The 19,639-nt window shown below is 44.0% G+C and overlaps 1 protein-coding gene across 1 annotated transcript in view; it reads left to right on the top strand.

The window, feature by feature from the left end:
• Positions 1–637: 637 nt before the first annotated feature.
• The window catches only part of BLNK (B cell linker), a 95,617-nt gene continuing 76,615 nt past the window's right edge, over positions 638–19,639 (top strand). The window contains exons 1-2 of the mRNA XM_036886534.2: positions 638–656; positions 1,171–1,368. Of these exons, the coding sequence (XP_036742429.2) occupies positions 1,322–1,368 (47 nt within the window). The 5' untranslated portion in view covers positions 638–656; positions 1,171–1,321. The remainder of the gene's footprint in view (positions 657–1,170; positions 1,369–19,639) is intronic.

The raw sequence follows: 19,639 nt of genomic DNA, 5'->3' as shown, positions 1-19,639 counted from the left end.
AAGCTTGCTTCTCCTGATCTTTGATGACATGATTATGTGGGCCTTCACCACCCTAGTCTACTAGTTTCTTTCAGTTAAGAACTATGGGGAGGGGAAGGGCAGAGGTCTAGAACTCCTTTGGGATACACTGCAAGAAAATTGAGTGGCTTGTTTGGGGCAAATCTGGTTGGAGAGGGCGAGCACTTGCATTTTTCTCATCAAAGAGCGTCTGCTTTCTTGCTGGCCTGAGTTCAGGGGCTGACCAAGCCCAAGGACCCCGCCCTTCAGTAGGTCTGAGGATTCTGCTCCTGAACATCTAGTCAAACTAGAAATTCAGAGGCAGTATGTGAATGTGAGTGATCAAGATTTGCCTGGAGAAATACAGAACCTCTGTACAAAGAAGAGGCGCAGGAGGGAAGAAGTTCCTTTACCCCTTCAGCCTCTGCCACTGAAGCTGCTGCCTCTCTTCTTTCTCCCTCCGTCCCCCTCCTTGCCCTTTTCCTCCTTCTCCAGCTCTCTTTGTTTCTTCCTCCCCTTGCCTCCTTTATCTTCAGCCAGACCTTGGGTCTGTAATGGGAGAGGTAACCAGGAGCCTGATACTTTCTTTGTATTCTTCAGAACCAGGAGAGGATTGGTCACCTGGATAAATGTGGGAAATGTGCACCTACTTCACAAAGGTGAGCAGGGCTGGCTACAGGGAGGTATGTCCAGGCATAAAAAGAATGGTCCCTTTCATTTCCTTCCTGACCCTAAACTGTTTTCTGCTCTCTAAATGACAGTACAAAAATGCTATTTTCATATAATGATTCTTTAAATGGAAAAGCTTTTCCATGATTTTATGCAAATGAGCAGAAAGTCCCAAAGAGACAGTAGGTGGAATTGCTTGTCCTGCTTTTCCTTGAGCCCTGGAAGCTGTTGGGGGCAGCACAACACCTGCTGAACAGAAGGACTATCTGTGTTCAGGACAACAGGAAGTAGTGGCCAGCCAGAAGCTTACCCTGACCTGGTTACAAATCTGGTCATAAAAGAAAGCAGCTGGAAAGAAATTTGCATGTCCAATAGGTTTCACTATTAAAGTTTACACAATGTGGAGTAATCAGCCAAGCTGGCTGGCTATCCAGATCACATGATTATGTAGAAACATGAAACTTGACTATGTGCTCGAGCAAGTTCTACTTCTCCCTTGTGTAGGGGTGTTTGCCAGCAGCCTGCACTCTCAGAAATCAAACCAGGACCCTTGAGGCCAAACGCTTACCATGCATGCTGCTTCCTAGGAGAGCCAAGGACTGTTGACGTTCCCACTGGATGGTTATTTGCGGCTGTTAAACAATTACCAAAAAGAATGGACAAGCTGAATAAAATTACTGTCCCTGCCAGTCAGAAGTTGAGGTAAGATTTTCCCCATCCGATACTTCTCTTCTTCTCCTTTTTTTCCCCAATGATCTGACTGCACCTCAGAAATACTGGGACCCTGAAATACTTCTCCAGTTCTAAGGCAGTGGGTGGCAACTGCTTTAGAGAAGTAGACTGAGTTTTATAGAAATACATAGGAACAAGTGTGCTTATGCTGTCTGAACTTTGCCAATGAGAGATTAAAGTGTAAAGCACTGGGGAGACAATACAAAAGAAAAGCCAAGGGCTTAGTTACCAAAGGTCAGCTTTCCAAGTCTGACTACAACCAACTTTTATAAGAAAGGGTTTGTCTAATCTGAGTCCTCAACCATTTCATTGTCAATTACTATTTAATGTTAAAGTTTGTTGTAAACATTTGTATTCATTGTAGTTTTACTGCCTCTTATTTATTTTGTGGGTGTCTATCACAAGTGTTTTGGGGGAGATTAGATGTGTTTTTCCAATGTTCTGAAGTCAGTGTAACAATCATCAAGAAAAAGCTGCTTAGAAAGAATAAACCAGAAGTGGCCCAAGGGAAAGAATTGGGAAACTCCTCTGAGCTATGGAAAAAACACATCCTAAATTATAATTTTGAAGATCTTTTTGTCTCATTGTAACAGCACTATAGTTTATGTAAATTGGAACTTTTAAATGTTCAATGAGTGTTTTGTATATTTCTACCTACCATTTGAACTTTTCACGGGGTGATGTGACATGTATAGCAAATAAGTTATCACAAATAATAAGAGCTAGGGAGTTAGAGCTTTCGAGTCAAAATTTAAGAAAAATTAGTCTGGCATTGGCAGCAGGACAGTGTTTCACAGTTTGAGTACCTATCTCATACTTGGCAGGTGCTTGGTAAACTAGTTTGAAACAAATTGTTGATCTGGAATCTGTAGGCAGCACCAGCAACAGCCAGCCATTTGCAGGGCATGTGGTTGAGGGCTACTGTGTGATCTGCCCTGATGGGGTAGAAGGGTGCCTCAGTGTTGTCCTTGGTCTCAAGTTGCTACACCTTCATGGGATGGGGTAGGTAAGAAGATGAAAGTAGTGACTAAGTGAGTATAAGAAAGGAATTGGAGTAACTGGAGAGGGTTTCCTGGAGAAGATGCTTCAAGAGTGAGGCTTTGAGAGGAAGGTGAGATCAGAGTAGTTGGAGAACTTCAGGAAAAGCATTATGTGCTGGGAGGTAGAAGATACAGGTGCTGATGCTTGGAGCTGGACTTGAATACTCTCCATTTGTGGGTTTTGAGAGTTTTCCCGTCCAACAGATCGTAGAATAGGGCATGTGGAACTCATCCATGAGACTTTTCTATCCAACAGTGACTGCAGAATAGGGCATGTGGGACCAGAGGTCCTGGTGAGTTGGGGATGTAGGGTGGGGCCAGATCACAAAGGGCCGTGCGGGCTCTGACCACCGGGGCTTGGGGAACGGGAGACACTGTTAGAGATGTCATGCCAGCCAGTTTCTGGGAGACTGGCAGGATGGATGGGGGCAGAAACAGTAAGAGGGGGCCAGTTAAGTAACCCAAGCATTTAGTGTTGTAGGTCTGGACTTGGGGCACAGCAGTGAGAAGGGGAAGGAAAAGAGACATAGGAAAGACATGCCTGAAACACCTAACGCAGCATAGACAGACGGATTTCTCTCAAATGAGCAAGAGGGTTTTAGGTTTTAAAAGGTCCTTTTCCCAGATATTCCATAACCTGGAACTATACTAAGTCTTAGAACCTCTTTCAAGAATTTCAGATGGGAATTTAAATAAAGAAAGGCAATAGAACCTAAATCACTTTATGATCCCTCCCTCTGGGACAAAGCCCTGCTTGATCATAGTGCAACTGATAGGCAATATACAACCATAGATTATAGGATAGAAAACCAAAATTATATTGTGGATATCCACTATGCTCATCTGCTTAGGCAGAAGTAATTTTTTTTCCACTCAGTTACTCAGTTGTCTTTACAGAATTGGCCTGTTTTGGCAAAACCTGTGCTGTTAACATGGAACTTTTCAAAGAATTGAAATTGTAAACATAATAGAGTTGAAGCACCATCTTTAATCTTTTTCTTAATTAGGTGGCATGGCTAAATTACCTAGGGAGTAGGTAAATGAAATGTATCCTCTGTCCTGACTGGTTAGCACCAATTCAGAAGGTTGCCTAACTGTGCAATTATTTGTTGTTAGATGACAGTATAGTGAAGAGCTGTGTTTATACCCTTAGACTTATCAGAGTTAATATGAGAATTTACTTAATTTCTTAGCCACAGTTGCTTAAATTCATGGAGAGAGAGTGAATATCCATCCAGTGGTCCAAAAGGGACAACCCTGATCTAGGGGGGAATATTCCCAAGGCTGAAAATGACATGGACAAATGACAAGGAAGGGTGGAAAAATAGAGTCAACCAAGGGAAGGAAGGTGGGCAGGACTGGAAGGAAATAAGGCATTTTCAAAATGAAGGAGAAAGAGAAGGTTCCCAGATGGACAGAGCTATAGATAAGGACTCACTCAGAGAGTTTCTGTTAAGAATTGAGAAAGATGAGGTGGCCGAGTTGTATGTGGCCACAGAAATGTGTGAGCAGAGATTCTCACTTTTTCTTCTTGCCGTAAAGCACTACATGAAGCAGGTTTCTTTGTTTGTAGGAATCCACAAACTCTCAGAATCTTTTAGTTGATTCTTAGCTGTGATTTTCTCTGTATTTTATAAGGTAATGATAGCAGAAGCCCAGCCGGGATCTGGGTTCTCAATCCTTCCACAGTAAACGTTCCTATGATTGTAAAAATTTTATGCTTCTAGGTAAACCTTTCAAGATTAACAGTCCCCAAATCACAATGATGGTATTCTTTTCAAGATAGTAAAACTAATTTGAAAGGGAAATTTGATGTTTTTATATTTTTAATAACCTCCCAACTGACTCATCATCTATGCTTGTACATTTTTTTTAGCACCTAAAACCACACATTCATTTCTCTTTACAAATGGAAAAAAAGGTCTTTAACACAAGGGGGGGTCAAGTCAAGTCTCCTCAAACTTGAAGAAGTACGGTATCTTATTGGTTGAAGAGTATGGTATTTTTCGATCAAACTAACATGTGTGACTTTAGGAAAGTTTACTTAGGTCCTAGTTTCTTCAGCTGTTGAAATAGAGATAATAGAGGTAACTGACTTCACAAGGCTGTTGTAAGGATTAAATAAATTATTTTGTGAAGCAACTGACACATAGTGATCTTGGCACATAGGAATTATTGGAGTAAAAAGTGGTAGTTATTAATATCATTATTGCTATTTTTATTAATTCCGTAGATATGCAATTGATTTTCTGAATAAAAACATAGGACTTTACATTGATCCTTAATAAGTTACATGTTAGTTTCAGTTCTTCTTTCTGGCTATTTCGGTCATTTTACCTGTTGATTCTGACATCTGTGGCATTTAGCTTTGCATGGACTGCAGACGTGATAGTATTCCTTCTCTGCCTTAATCTAAGTGGCTAATAAAACTGTTGCACATGACAGAGCTCCTTCATAGGTGTCTGGGTCTTACTGCCAGGACTCTTACTCAGAGATATTTAACAGATTCTGGGACATGACTTGTCTTTCTCAGGTCTTGGAATTCTCAGTTAGAGCTTCCAGTTACTTGGCTTTTCAAGTTCAGTTCTCCAGAAACAATTTCACCTTCTTTTCACCCTTCTGCCACTAGCTCGGTCTTTGGTCCTCACTGCTTCTGTCAACGGTATCATAATCAACCCAAGTCTGATTCATCCTTCTCTCTGCACCTCCAACTCACCTACCACACCCTTAAGTCTTTCTTTTATGATACTTCCATGCATGCCCTTTTTCCTTCCTTTTCTACCATACCAGCCTGGATAGGTCTTCATCTCCCTGGTGGCCCCCATCTATAAAAGGAGGAGTATGGACCATATAATTCCCCAAGTCCCTCTCAGCTCTGATGCTGTGTGATCCATTATGTATGGAGACCATGCCTGACATATGTTACATCCTCTAAGGGTACCGTTTTATCTTATGACCCTTGGGAAACATTTCCTGGTTGAATTATCAACTTCTTCGAGACAAACAGTTTTCAAAATATTTTCAAACTCTTTTCCTATTGAGTTGAAGGCTGCCCATCTCTGAACATTAGGGTCAGAGAATGCGTCTAGGCAGCATCCAGATGAGACCATCTAGAAGGCAGCTGTGATGTATTTAGAAGAACAATGCAGTTGGAGCCCAAAGGCACTGGATTCCAATTGCCAGTTCCTAGCTATGTGTCCTGAGGAAGTCACTCAACTTTTCAAAGCCTCAGCTTCCTCAGCTGTCAAATAATAGTAGCAATGCCTTGCTCACAGGCTTGCTGTGAAGCCCAAGTTAGGACAACATGGGCAGAAGTGCCCAGAATGGTATTTGTCACATGGTCAGTATAACAAGTAAATAAAAAGGAAACACAACCACCAGTACTTTAACCCACTCATCATGAGTGACCATTTGCTGTCTCTCCTCCCACTCATGGTAAGGACCCAACCCCCTTTAACTGGAGTGGCAAACAGAGTAGGAGCTGCCCAGGGGCTCACAGCAGATAGACAACTCGGGAATACTTATGCGTCTGGGGGCCTCTCTTCTCATTCTTTATAAGCTTAGGTGAGAGGCCAGAACTAATGCAGCAAAAGTAGGCATAGCATCTGATGGCACAGGTAAGACAGACCCCCAGGAAGTATGGTTTCCCATTCTCTTCACACTGCCTGCCTGCATTGTCAGCTGAGAATTTGCTCTGCTGGGCCACCTTGTGTCATGGCAATGGGTGGGATACTCCAGCAAGACTTCTTTCTCCTGTGGGCAGACTACATGGGAGCCACATCATTAGAAATTTCTTTGGTGTTTGTGGATTTTAGGATCATCAGCCAAGAAAGCAAACGGGACTTTCTCACCCACTCTGGGCATGGCCGGGCTAGGAAAGCCCTAAGCCAGAGGCTGCACGTCTGAGTCACCCTCTCTTCTGGATCCTGACGGCCTGTGCCTTATGGCTGACCTACTCCTTCCTCTTCACTCAACCAGTCTCCAAATGGCCTATGATACAATTAATCAGGTTTCCAAGAACTGAACCGCAATCACATTCCAGCTTTGCCTACTACATTGCTGGATTGGAGGAGATGGGGCTGGTATTAGATGTGTCAGGCACATATTTATAGATGATCTCTTGGTTTTCCCCCAGCAGATGACTAAGCTTGTCTGTTCTGTGGAGAATTTACTAGTTTGGTTCATTTTCAAAGAGGATCTTACTGTTGCCCTCATGCAATGACATCATGGAATCTAGACTTGTTAAAGAATGTGAATAAGAAAACAGAGAAATTGAGTGACAGCTTATTATAGGGAAATTGAAATGCTGAATGACTTTCTCTGGCTTTTTAATAAACCCCATAGAGGTATCCTCCCATGCCCCCTCTGAGATACAGCTGCGTGTTACATAGACTGTGGTTCTCCACTCAGGAAAGTTTTGTTTGTTCTTCGAGAGGACATTTGATTGTCATAATTGGGATGGGGTGTTCCTGGAACCAAGTAGGTAGATGGCAGGGGTGCTGCTAAGCATCCCACATGAAACAGAGCAGTCTTCACAGCAAAGAATGATTTGGTCCCAAAAGTCAACAGTGCTGCTGTGGAGCAACTCCAATCCAGACCAACTGGAATGAATCCGGTCTGGAACAAGAAGAACTTATTCATGTGTATGCTCTTATAGTAACAGTATGTATATAAAGTCTATAATATATAACATGTATTTGAAGTGGCCTCTGCTCACTGAACTGATTTTCCTGTCCCTGAGATGGTTTGGGCGCAGGGTTGACAAAGGGAAGGGCTACAGGTGACTGAGATGAATTACAATGAGTTGTTGAAAAAAAAAAATTCGGATCAGACGAAACTTGATTCCACAAACTGCATGCACTGTTGAGGCATATGTTGTTCTCTCTTGCGTAGACAAATGAGAGCAGGAAAGATTTCTAGACAGAAGGTCATCTTGGAATAGTCTTACCTCTGTAAGCAGACTGGGTGAAACTTGAGTGGAAACCCTTAGAGTTGGGTTAAAAAGCAAATTAAGTAACAACACAGCTATTAAGATGTCCAAGGGCTTATGGATATGTTCCAATGGCCAAATTCTGGATAGAGTTGGACATGCTGTACATGTCCTGGAGTGGAGAGAACATTACCTGGGAAAAGATGAATCAAGGGATGGATGGGAAATGATATTCACTTGTGTTGTCCATCCTCTGTCTTCTCATCACATATGAACACTCTGCAGCAGCGTCTGTGAGGCACAGATTTAGAATACCTCTTCCATCAGCTGGGATAGTTTCTGCTGCAGAATGAGCCCTCACTTATCTGTAGCCAGTGGTGCATATTTTGTGAAACTGATGGATGGCTTTTGAGGGTGCAACTTAAACAATGTATATATTCCAGCTGTATTATGAAGCAATCTGATATGTCCCCTTTCCCTCACCCTCAATGACTCTTTAAATTGGTATTGATCTGGTGCAGATGTCCAGTTTTATACTATCGGGACCAGACCAGTTAGAGGATATACATGCAAGGGATCCAGGCTGGCATGGGCTGCGTCTGTTGTCACGTCAGATTCTCAAGGCTCAGGGGTGATCCTATATCCTGCCTCCTAGCTAAGGGCTGCAGTGCTCCTGCACACTCAGATATGGCCTTGCCAGGGAAACTGTTAAGTCCACTTACCCAGACTCTGTCTCTGCAGGATAGTGGTCACAGGGCTGCCACTGCCTCCCTGTCAGACGCATTGTGTCTCTTGCTTTGTGATTCCCATCCGTCATGTCCTGGAGCCATTCTGCTTCTTTATGGTGGCCTTGTGTCTATTTGCTTTCTTGGGTGTTTAAGCTCTTATCTAAGACAGCTTTAGTTTGCTCATTCCACACACTTGCTGGGCTTCTTAATGTTTCCAGGGACCAAGCACGTGATTAGGGGCCAAGAAGAGAGTACCCCTCTTGCTCCAGAAATGGGCCCCACCTCCTCCTTGGGTGAAATTCCAGCCCTATCCAGTCTTGCCTCCAGATCAAAAAGACGGTGACCCCAGAAGTGTAACCCTGGCTTGCTGTCTTCTAGGTCCCACCTGCCCTCCAGGTTCCCTAACACGTTTTAGGGAAGTGGCTTTGTGTCAGGCTCTGATGTTTGAGCACAGATTGCCTGGTCTTCAGTGCAAACCCTCCTTAGGGAGTCACACTTCCTGGTGTGTGCTGAGCCTCCTGATTGGCTCATGCGTTCCCATCCCCAGTTCTACGCCCATCAATGAACAAGCTTTTCTTCCTTCACACACCTGAACCTTGCTCCACAGCTGAGGGCTGTCTGCTCCCAAAGAGCTCCCACAAGCCCCTGCCCCTCCCTGTTGACTCACCTTTTCCTACCTGTCCTGCTTCACCTGCCTTCTGAAAGGGCATCCGTTGGCAGCTATACCTGCAGGCTTGTTTGTTACTTGGATGTTTTTACAACCCTTTTACAACATTACGGTCTAGGTCCCCAAACAGGCCATTTTCTCTCAGTCGAGCAAGATTGTTTCAGTGCTCATTTCAAAAGCAAGACAAGGAAGCCAGCAGAAGGGACATGCTGCATCTCCACACTTCTCTGTTGGCCACTTCCTGAGAAAGGATCTCATTACCCCAGGGGCATCGCTGCTTCCCAACAGGCTAGTTGGGGCCCCCAGACCTCTCCAAATTTCATTCCTTCCTACAACACAGAACATATAGCAGAGACCACTGAGCTCCTAGACGCGCTGGGTGGTCTCCCAGAGCACCAGGCTCCCAGAGCCCCATGTTGGTTTAATTCTCTGCTGTTGCCATCTGGAAATTGTTAATAATTTGGAACAAAGGGCCCTGTACTTTCACTTTACTCTGGGCCCCAGAACTATGTAGCCAGTGCTGGCCACAGCTTCCATGAATCACCTTGGCCTGAGCCTGCTCCCCCTGCAGTGTGTAGGGACACAGATATCAGTGGAAAAGCCCCCACCAGATTACAGAGGTTTACCTGGCAAGAGGATGACCTAAGAGGCCATCACTTCAGCCCCTTTATTTCCCAGGCAGGCGAGCAGAGGCCCAGAGAGGCGAAGTTACCTGTTCCAGCTCACATCAGCAGAACCACACCTCCGTGTTTGCCTGTGCAGATGGGGGAGAGTAGGCCACACCACCTTTCTTTTTTTCCCACTCTGTCATTTACTGGCCAATAAAACATTCCAGCTTAGTCTGTATTCTATGTTTTTGCAGGCATTTGTTAAAATTAAAGGCAACAATTTACTAGTCCAAAACCCCAGGGAAGCCCTACAAAATTATGCCATATTTTAGGCTATTACATGTTTCCAGGCTGACTCAGGCATGTTTGGTATTCTACTGATACATATTTTTCAAAGAATGCTCCCACAGTAGTTCATGTAATCTGAGAGTGAGTTATAATTATAAAGAGTAGAGTTGGTCCTACCTATAGACTGAACATACAAGACCAATGTGGTATAATTTAAGAAGTGCCCTCAGAAAAGTGTTTTTGCTGTACTGGAAAGAGTATATGAACTTAAAATGACACAGACCTGGGCTTGAATACTTTCTCTGCATTTATATATCATGTTCTTTGAGAAGGTCATTCAATCCCTTTTAGCCTCAACTTTTTCATCTGGGAAGTGGGAATCATAATATATAACATAATAGAGGAGTTGTAACAGCAAATATGTCAAATAGAAAGTAAGAGCTCAGTGAACACCCCCTTCCCCCAAATCCCTCCTCATCTGGGCTTTCCTGGTACCCCAAATTGTGTCATTAGAGAGGCAACCACCTGGGATAAGGCAGTATCTCAGCATCCTGGTTCAAAATTAAACATCAGCAAGTGGACTAGGTTAAGGCATGAAGTCCTTATTTGTCACTAACACCCCCGTGGGGATAATTTATCTGACAGCCAGCTCAGACCTGGGAGGCACACAGCCCTTGCTCTTGTACCTCCCACACAAAAGTGACTCAGTCACTAGCTGTTGACTGGAAGAGTGGAACACTGTTCAGGGAAGTGCTGATAACGTGGGGAACGTCAGAGGAGAGAGCCCACACCTCCAGCTAAGGAGTTCCCAGGCAGGCTGCGACTAAGAGTGCATGGACTGGACATTCCAAGCATGAGCTCCAAGGTAGAAAGAAATGTCCTCCCTGTTCAATCTGTTGCTGTTTCCTTTATAACTTTACTTGGTTCAAAGTGTAAAAAGCTGCAGGACACAGAATAATCTTTTAATCATGCAAAGCATATCAATGCCCATACTCAATGCTAGACAGGAAGGAAAGTCGTTTTATTTTAGGGCAAATAACTATGATAGGATCACATACAAGCAAGAAAAATATACTTTCAAAAATGACAATGGCAAATGTAATACAAAATCCTTGGAAAACTGGACCCTCTACATATATGTGACTATTTTGCCTTTTAAACTGTTTAACAGTCTGTTCAGGGTCAAAGTCCTCTTTTTCTAGTGGGAAGACTTTTGATTTCATATCATCTCCACATTTATAAATTATCTCTGTTGTCAATCCATTCCCAGGTGATTGGATCTAATATACCAGATAAATGCTGAAAACAGCCTCTTAACATGATTAAAGCAAAAGCTATTTGTGTCAATATGTCAAATGTAAATTGAAAAGAAAACCCTATTTTAAGAGTGCTAACGACTCCTTTAGGGTTTCCTTTTGGGGCGATGAAAACATTCTCCAGCTGCATGATGGTGACGCCTGCACAACATTGCTGGTTGACTAAATGGCACGGAGTTGTACAATCCAAAATGGTTCAAATGGTAAATTTTACATTATGTATTTTTTTCCACAATAAAAATACAGAAATAGCAAAAATCACTTTTTGTACTTACTATAAAATATTATATATTCTGAGGACCCATGATCATATTTTTGTTTGGCCAATTAGATACCGTTTAACTTTTTTTTTTTTAATGTATTACTGATAAACACTTCTGGATGATTTTCAAGAATGATGATGCTTCCCTAAACTTCAGTCCTTACACGTGATATTCCTAATATCTTTTTTACTCAAATTCCAGGAAACGAGCTTAACTGAGGTAAATATTTTCACTGTATCAGAAATATCATTCCTCAAAATCACTCTTTACTCCCCAAAATGTCTTTGCTTTTAGCTATAGAAATGGACGCCCAGACAAATGGGTGACAGTATTAGATTGTACGACACAGACACAGCCAACACTCATTTTTTCCCCATTAAGGTTAATTTTTAAAAGAAAATGCTCAAATAATTAAAACACATTCATTTTCTAGACCTCCATAGGGTTACATTTTCTGAATGTTATGATTAGATTTGTCACACAGTCTTAGAAACACACTGTTTGAGAATCATCATTTTCTCGTGGTAACTTTCATGCTGGGAGAGAAGAGACCTTGAACATGGCAAAAGATCAGCAGTCAGCACCCGGCCAGGACGATGAGCGCGCGGAAGGCAGGTGCGCAGTGACAGGTTCAATACTGTGACCTGCCGGGGCTCTTCCAAACCCAAGGGCCTTTGCCATCTGAGGATACATGAGCCCCTTTTAGGTTTTTGGGTCTTGTCACTTGCTTTTATACCATTTTAGGAAGAAATTTCCCTTTCTCCAAGCTTCTCCCTGCTGTGTGAGGGAGGGAGGGGCAAGAACCAGCAAGGTTTCCTCTGCGCTAAGAGGAAGGGAAATGCTGAATCCTTACATTCCAAGGGCTCCGGCCTCTAAAATCAGGGAGGGGCAGAGCCGAGACATTTCTACTGTCACAGCAACTGGCAAATCTTCTAAGAGTTTCTAAAAGTTCTCGTCAGTCTCAGGGTGGCACCTCCCACGCCTGGCTGCCTCTGGTTGGGTAAAATGGCACTTTTGAAAGGGCTTAGGGTGCAGTAGGGTCATCCCTAGACCAGTCGTGCCTTCTGCCCAGTTTCTGTGTGCTCGTAACCCAGCTCAGCATTCACACATGCTAAAGACTACCGCAAAATATGTGCAGGTCTTGGTAGGAAAGAAAGAGGTGGGGAGATAGGGAGGGTGATAATGAGGACAAAAAGAGAGAGCGATGGAAGGCAGGGAGGGAGAGAGGAAGGGGGGAAGGAAGGAAAGAAAAAGAAAATGGTGGAGTATCTGGAGAAACTTGCAAATTAACTTTCTCTGCTTACTGGGTAGTTTTATAGACAGCCCCAGCGGCGAGAGGCTCACGCGTCAGGTGGCCAGCGTTGCTCCACTCCAGGACGCCCGCGGTCTGTTCGACTGGGCGCTGAGACAGGACACCCGGGGTGAGGGCGCCCTGGTCTTCCCGCGGAGTCTAGCCACCCTCCTGCTCAGCATGCTTGGGCCCCAGAGAGCCCTACCACTTTCCCTCCTGCCGACTGTATCCAGCACCACCTCTCTGACCCCTTCCTCCCGCCATATGGCCCTTCCTCCTTTTCTCTGCTCTTCCTTCAAGGCTGGAACAGGTCCCTAGGATCCCATGTTCCCCTTTAGCACAAGTCTGACATCAGGACCTATAGCAAGGCACCAGTAGGGATGCATGTGTCCCCAGTGAAAACTGTAAAGGGATTGGATGTCTTTTCTGGGGACAGAGAGGAAGGTGATCAAAGAGGCACATGGGGAAGCACATCACCTGCCCCGGTGACGGGCCAGGCTGACACAAGTCACATGTGTTGCCCAGGGATGGGTGAGAGCGCAGGCTCTGAGGTCTGGACAGCCTGCTTTTGAATCCCAGCTCTGTCCTTTGTGAGGTATGGGGCCTGGGCAAATTTCTTAACTTCTCTGAGCAGAGTTGGTCATATGTAAAAATTGGGGTAATCACAACAATGTGAATAAACAATGTGTATGTGAATACACTACTGAACTGTACACTTTAAAATGGCAAATGTGGCTATTTTTTATTACAATAAAAGAAAGCAGGGATAACACAAGACCTACCTCCTAGGTTGTGAGGATTAATAAGGTAACGCCTGCATAGCTCCGGGCACATAATATGTGCTCAGTCAGGGCAGGCTTTTACTGTGCCACTGTTGGCTATGTGAGTCTGACCACTGGCATGGCTTATTGGGCTTGAACTGTAACCAGGGTTCTGACTGTGGCATAAGAAGGTAGAAGACACAATCCCTGCCATGGAAAAAACTGATTCTCTAGTCGGAGACTGAAGCCATGCATGGAAAGGGAGGCCACAGTGTATGATGTAAAGAGCTGGGGAAGCCTTTGCTAATGAATCGTGGGGGGCAATGGCAAAATTTCTGTGGAACTTGGTTTCCTCCCTTACAGCAAGAGGGAGTTGGCCCAGGATATTCTTAAAGTCTCTGCCAAATTTCTGTGACTACCCTAACAGGCAGAATTAGGAGTTGGGATTTCAAAGCTGTGTGGTCTGACACAAGCATCACGCTGGTGATCCCGGTGGGCCTCAGTACCTGCATCTGTGAAATGGGGTGGTGGTGCTACTTCAGCTCAGGTTAGCACACCATGATGGAAGAGGCTGTCAAATTTCTGTGCCAGCTCCACTGTGGACTCACTCTCAGAAAGGAAGCAGCCTTTTCTGCTGTATTTGCAACTCTAAATATAATATCAATAATGCCACAGGAAGGAGGGACATGAGGAAGTGGGGCATGAGGAAACCGGGCTCGGACTAGAAGAGGCTGTAAGAAGGGCAGAGGCGGGTAGCTGGTGATAGGACACTTGCTGCATGCAAATAACAGAATGGTCACCAGCACGGGGCATTCTGTTTCAAGATGACAGTTGGTAACCAGATACTTCATCTTTGAGATAGAAGTCATCCAAAAGGAAGATACTTTGTGTGAATCAGAGAATTCCCCTAGTCTCTATCTACAACTGTCCTCTGGTTTCACATAGGTCAGAAGGTTTTTATCATGCAATAGATAAGGTGGCAGAAGGGAACTCTTTCTCGCATTACTGGGGCAGCATTTCCCTGACGGTGGCTCTGTGTCCTATATATATGTCTTGCTCAGTGTGTTTGCTAAATATTTGTGGAATAAATAAGGCAAATGCATGTCTTGTATAAGACAAAAGTAACATTAAACTTTTAAGTGGGAGCCCTCCTCCAATCAGAAAGTCAAGTAAATAATATTTTAATGTAATATTTTTTAAACCAAAATTAATGCAAAAAAATCCAGAATGAACAAAATATTGACAAATGAGGACAGAAGCAGTACTGCTGATTTACTTTGCAGCAGGCCCCCATACAGCTGGCACTGCACTTTGACCCAGCAAAGTCGTCTTTGAGAGCTGTCAGCCTTGCAGCCAGTAAGTCTTCCTCCTGCCCAGCTGAAGCCCTAAAGGGCACTCCTGACGTTATCCCGCTCTGTTGATGTCCTACTGCCGTGGGTTTGGGCTGGGACCCAGCAGAGTTGGGTTTATACTGGTCTCCCAGATGCCAGTGTCCCCATAGCCAGGCCCCCCTCTATTCTTCCATCGTAATCAGGGTGCACCCCTGAGTAAAGGTCTCCCAGGGCCTCCTGCAGCCTATAAACTCCATCTCCTTGGTCTCACTAGCAAGACCCTTGACACTCTGTCCCCATCCTTCTAGCCTCATCTTTGACTACACCCCTGTCCTCTACCAACACACATTCCTCCATTCTCAGCTTCTCACTAGACACTAAGCATCCCAGACAGTTTCACCTCTGAGCCTTTGCATTTGCTGTTCCCAATACCTGGCTGCTGTTCCTCACTCTTTTGCCAAGATTTTCTATTTTCCCATCAGGATCCATCTCCCAGGTCACTTCATCTTGAGACCTCAGGCCAGTCATGCCCTTCTCAGGATTCTCACAGCTCTCTGATCTGATCCTCCCTGTGCCCAGCAAAGAAAGATGAGTAGTTTTCACTTTTACTTATCTATATCACATACGGTTTTTTAATTAGCTTATATTAGTTTAATAAAATGAAGAAAAAAATGATTTTGAATTTAGGGGAAATAGTTTAAGATATAAATTATGAAAGACATCACATGAACCAAATAGTTCAGAGATTGCTTTTAGTACTGGAGATTAAAAGCCCAATCAATAGTACTGCCTGAAGTGCTACAAATTCAGGATATATAGAAATAAAATTTGGAGCTGAGAAAGACCTGAATATCCATGTAGTCTAGTTTTCTCATTTTATAGGAAAAAATGAGGCATTGAATGATAACAAAAATTGCTCAGATTCAGATAGCCAAGATTAGAGTGGATTAGAGATTAGAGTAGAATGTACTTCTCTGGACTCTAATCCAGTCCTCTTTCCCTAAAGGGCCTCCCTTCCTGTGCTCAAGAAACGATCTGGAAGGGGGAAGGAATTGCTTGAGCTGGACCTTGGGCTGGAGGGTGGAATGGAAAAAATTGTGGGTTTATAACAGTGGGTTGATTATATCTCAAATGGCTGGTTGGGTCCAAATTGTAAAGGCTTTTGAATGCTAACCTGTTGAGCTTGCACTTTTCCTGAAAGAAATAAAGAGATATCAAAGACTATTCATAAGCAGAATGACATGAGGAAAGGACAATCAACTTAAGAAAATGAATTTGGGGAAAATGAAGAGACTGAAGGAGGGCTGTCGTGAGACCACAGTGGCCGTAGCTAAAGGAGTGGACAGGAGGGAACAGAGACAGATTAAGATTCATCTAGAGGTGAATTGACAGCTAGTGATAGAGATCAAAGGTCAAAGGTCAAAGAAAGTGCAAAAGTTTCAAGCCTGAAGATCCAAGGATACCAGGTTGCAAGCTCCATTTTTCTTTTTCTTACCAGAAGTTTTAAATTTTCTATAAAATTGTATTAAAATTTGTATTAAACACTTGTAGGAAAATTTCACAACAACAAAAAATATACTATCATAATGGTAAGTAGCATCTTAAAAGAAAATCCAGTCAGTCATATGAGATCATTTAAACCCCTGAAAAAAGAGGAAGTCAGCTAAAGACCCAGCAGACCCAGCAATAAGTGTTAAATTTTCAAAAATGCATTCATACCATAAAGGAATTAAGAGAATGGATATCTTCTTTGTTCCTATATATACCAAGGAAAATACCAGAGAGGTTTCCACTCCAGATCCGATCTTAGAAACACATATGGCAGACATGCCTGGCCAGCTGTGAGGAGAGCACAGATGCTCTAAAGGTACCCAACCAACCAGACGTGGATAATGCCCAGGACTGAGCCAACAGTCAGCCCAGGGTTCCAGGAGCTGGGGGTGAGGCTGAGTGACTCTTGGCCAAGACAGAAAGTGGGGCTCGATTCAGTAGGCACTGGGGAGCTCTGTGCCTTTGAGGAGGGCATGGCCGGGTGCAAGCTGAGTTTTAGAAACTTTAGCTGAAAGGGCCTGACCAACCCTCACAGCATGGATTGGAGGGACACGCTGCCAGGCACAGCGTTTTCGGGTGTAGAGGGGAAGGCTGAGGCTGGATCTTGGCTGTCAGAGGAGGACCAGTCCTGCGATACCGAAGAGATGAAACACTAGGCTGAGGTGCAGGGGTGAGGAAGGAGGAAGGATTTACCTGTTTTTTGTTTGCAGAATCTCTTTCATTTGAGACTTTCTTTAATCCATTCCTAAATCCAGATTAAACAGGGATTTTCTCTGAGTAAATTGCTTTGCATTCCACCTTTTCTGGAAAGACAGAAATGAGAAAAAGTCCACAAAGACCTACCTTGTCATGGTCCTCTGTGAATGCAGTAAGGAGCAAAAGGGAAGCAAGAACTTTTCTGATTCTTTAATTTTTTTCTGCCAAACTTAAAAAAACATACTTCTTGCAAACGGTATCATCTTTTAAATCATATCCTGTTTAATAAAAATTATTAGAAAGGTATTGTTTTAAATATGAGTTTTCTCGGACTATTCTTTGGGGATGCAGCTAAAACATCCATGTGTAGCTACCTTCCCAGTGCCCCCTGGGCCCTGGTGGAGCTCTGTGTCCACCAGTCCATCCTTCCTGGATTTGTTCTATCCCTCTACATACCTAGAGCTGTTCTCAGCCTGCAGGCACCTTTCTGAAGGGCTTAACATCTATGGATTCCTCCCTGTGCTCTGAGCCAATGGGTCTTTCCTGGGGGACCTACAAAATTCTCCCATCCTGATAATGCTGCCAGGGGTTCTCAACTTGGCCACACCTTGGAATCAGCTGGAGTCAAAGGTCTGGGGGGGAGAACTAGGTATGAGGATTACTAAAAACTGCTAACTGATTCTAATATGTAGCCAAAGTCCAGACCACTTCTTCCAAGAAGATGTATAGAGACTGACTTAACTTCAATTAAGGAAATAGTCATTAAAGAAGGCTGGATTGTTTGTGTTCAGCATCTAAAGTCAAAGCCCCTCCTCTGGTGGCAGGCTGCTGGGGAACAGAAGGCAGGCGGAAGTATCTCTGTGCTGGTCTTGTGTTGATCTGAGCACAGGAGAAGGTAAACGCCTGGTCCTTGGCACCCACTGATTCTTTCTGCTCTCTCCCCCTGTGGGAAGCAGGCATCATACCATTGGCTGAAACTCCTGTTTGTCAAAGTGTTCCTTTCCTGGACTGGGGAAACCTTTGGTATCCCATTATGGAGTAAAGAGTAAGATTTTCCATTGAAGGTATTTCAGGCACTAGAGGGCAGGTGGGAAGACACTCTGGAGGCTGGAGGCCTTTCTCTGTGCTCTTTGCGGTTAAGCCTGGACTAGAAGGAGATAAACCTGCCCTGGTCCTTTTAAAAAAAGGTTCTCAACCTTCTATGTGCATAATAGTCACCAGTCCCAGGAACTTTGTTAGAATGTGTTGGGCCCCACCTGGGATGTTTATTCCATTGGTATGGTTTACGGCCTAGCAATCTGAATTTCTGCTTTTTAATTTAATTTTTTGGCAAGCACATCATTTTTACTTGTACTAAACTTAGTGTTGATTAAAATGCTCTCACACTTGGATGTAGATGACCATATGGAAGCATTCACCAGTACCAAAGGCACCCAAAGAACACAAAATAATTCATCTATTTGCAAATGGTATTACTGTAGGTTAGAGAGCAAAATGCCACTCACATTAAGGTATATAATACCCATAGTTTTATGCAGAATTGAGGTGAGTAGATGATCCCCACTTGCTGGTATCAATAAGCCATGCCAGGCTGGGAAGTGTTCTCAGCCAACCCTCCCTGCCACCACCATTCCCCCCTTCCTCCCCCAGTCAAGTCCCCCATTTCCTCCCAGCTAAAAAAAAAAACCTCTGGAGCACCTTCTGGCCAGGAGGAAAAAATCAATGCAGGTGGAAAGAGCCCCCCTTCCTGTCTCTAGCAGACAGCACTGGTCTGAGTTTGGTTCCTGGTCTGATCCAGTCCCCAGGGCATTCTGCAGGAAGAGCCATCATGATGGACTGAAAGGCCGGTGTGGGCAGGCTCTTTACATCCATCACCTGCTGTCTTCACAGCGACCCTGCAAGGTAGATAGTACTGCCTTCGTTTTACAGATACCAAAGTTGGGTCACTTTGTGACCATACTCTAGAAAACAGCTTGAGAAGGTGATCTGGCTTTGAAGGAACAGGAGGAAACCTGAAACTGACCCCTTTTCCTGTCCCTCAGGCCTAACCGCCTGATCCGTGGCTCCCAGAAGCCAGCAACTCAGTGCTTATGCTCAACAGCTCCTGCCTCTCCCGGCCTTTGCAAGTCTGGTCTGGCCTCTCTCCCTGCATCAAGCACAGAGATCCTGATACATCACTGCTTCCTGTCACATCCAGCTGGGGCAGTTTCAGCTAATTAAAAGCCCCTCGGTTTCCAGTGGCTGGGGAGGGAGGTAAGGTGCAGACTGGACAGTTAAGAGACAAAGTCTAAGAATGGTGCTCAACTATGAACATGTTCAGATATATTAAATGGAAAATGCAGATGACAAAACAGTAATATGATCTTAATTATGTAAAATCTATACAAATTATACATATGTAGTAAACAACTGGAAGGCTGTTCAATTAAATGTTAATAGTGGGGTTGGAATTAAGAGTGACATTTTGATACAGTGAACATCCATTGCATGTGGCCACCATTGCAGTATCACACAAAACAGTCTCACTGCCCTGAAAGACCCATTTCACTTATTCATCCTTTCCTCCTGACAACCCCTGACCTTTTTACTGTTTCCATAGTTCTTCCTTTTCCAGGTTCCAGTTGGACCTTACAGTATGTGGTCTTTTCAGATGGGCTTCTTTCACTTAGCATAGACTAATTTTTAACCAGAAATCAAGTGACAAAATTAAAAACTATGCAACCAACCACTTCTTACCTGTTACTCCAAAAGGAAAAGAGAAAAAGTCACAT

Source organism: Manis pentadactyla, chromosome 8 (genome assembly GCF_030020395.1).
Source record: "Manis pentadactyla isolate mManPen7 chromosome 8, mManPen7.hap1, whole genome shotgun sequence".
NCBI lineage: Eukaryota > Metazoa > Chordata > Mammalia > Pholidota > Manidae > Manis > Manis pentadactyla.
Note: the sequence above shows the minus strand (reverse complement) of the source record. Positions and strands in the feature narration are given on the sequence as shown.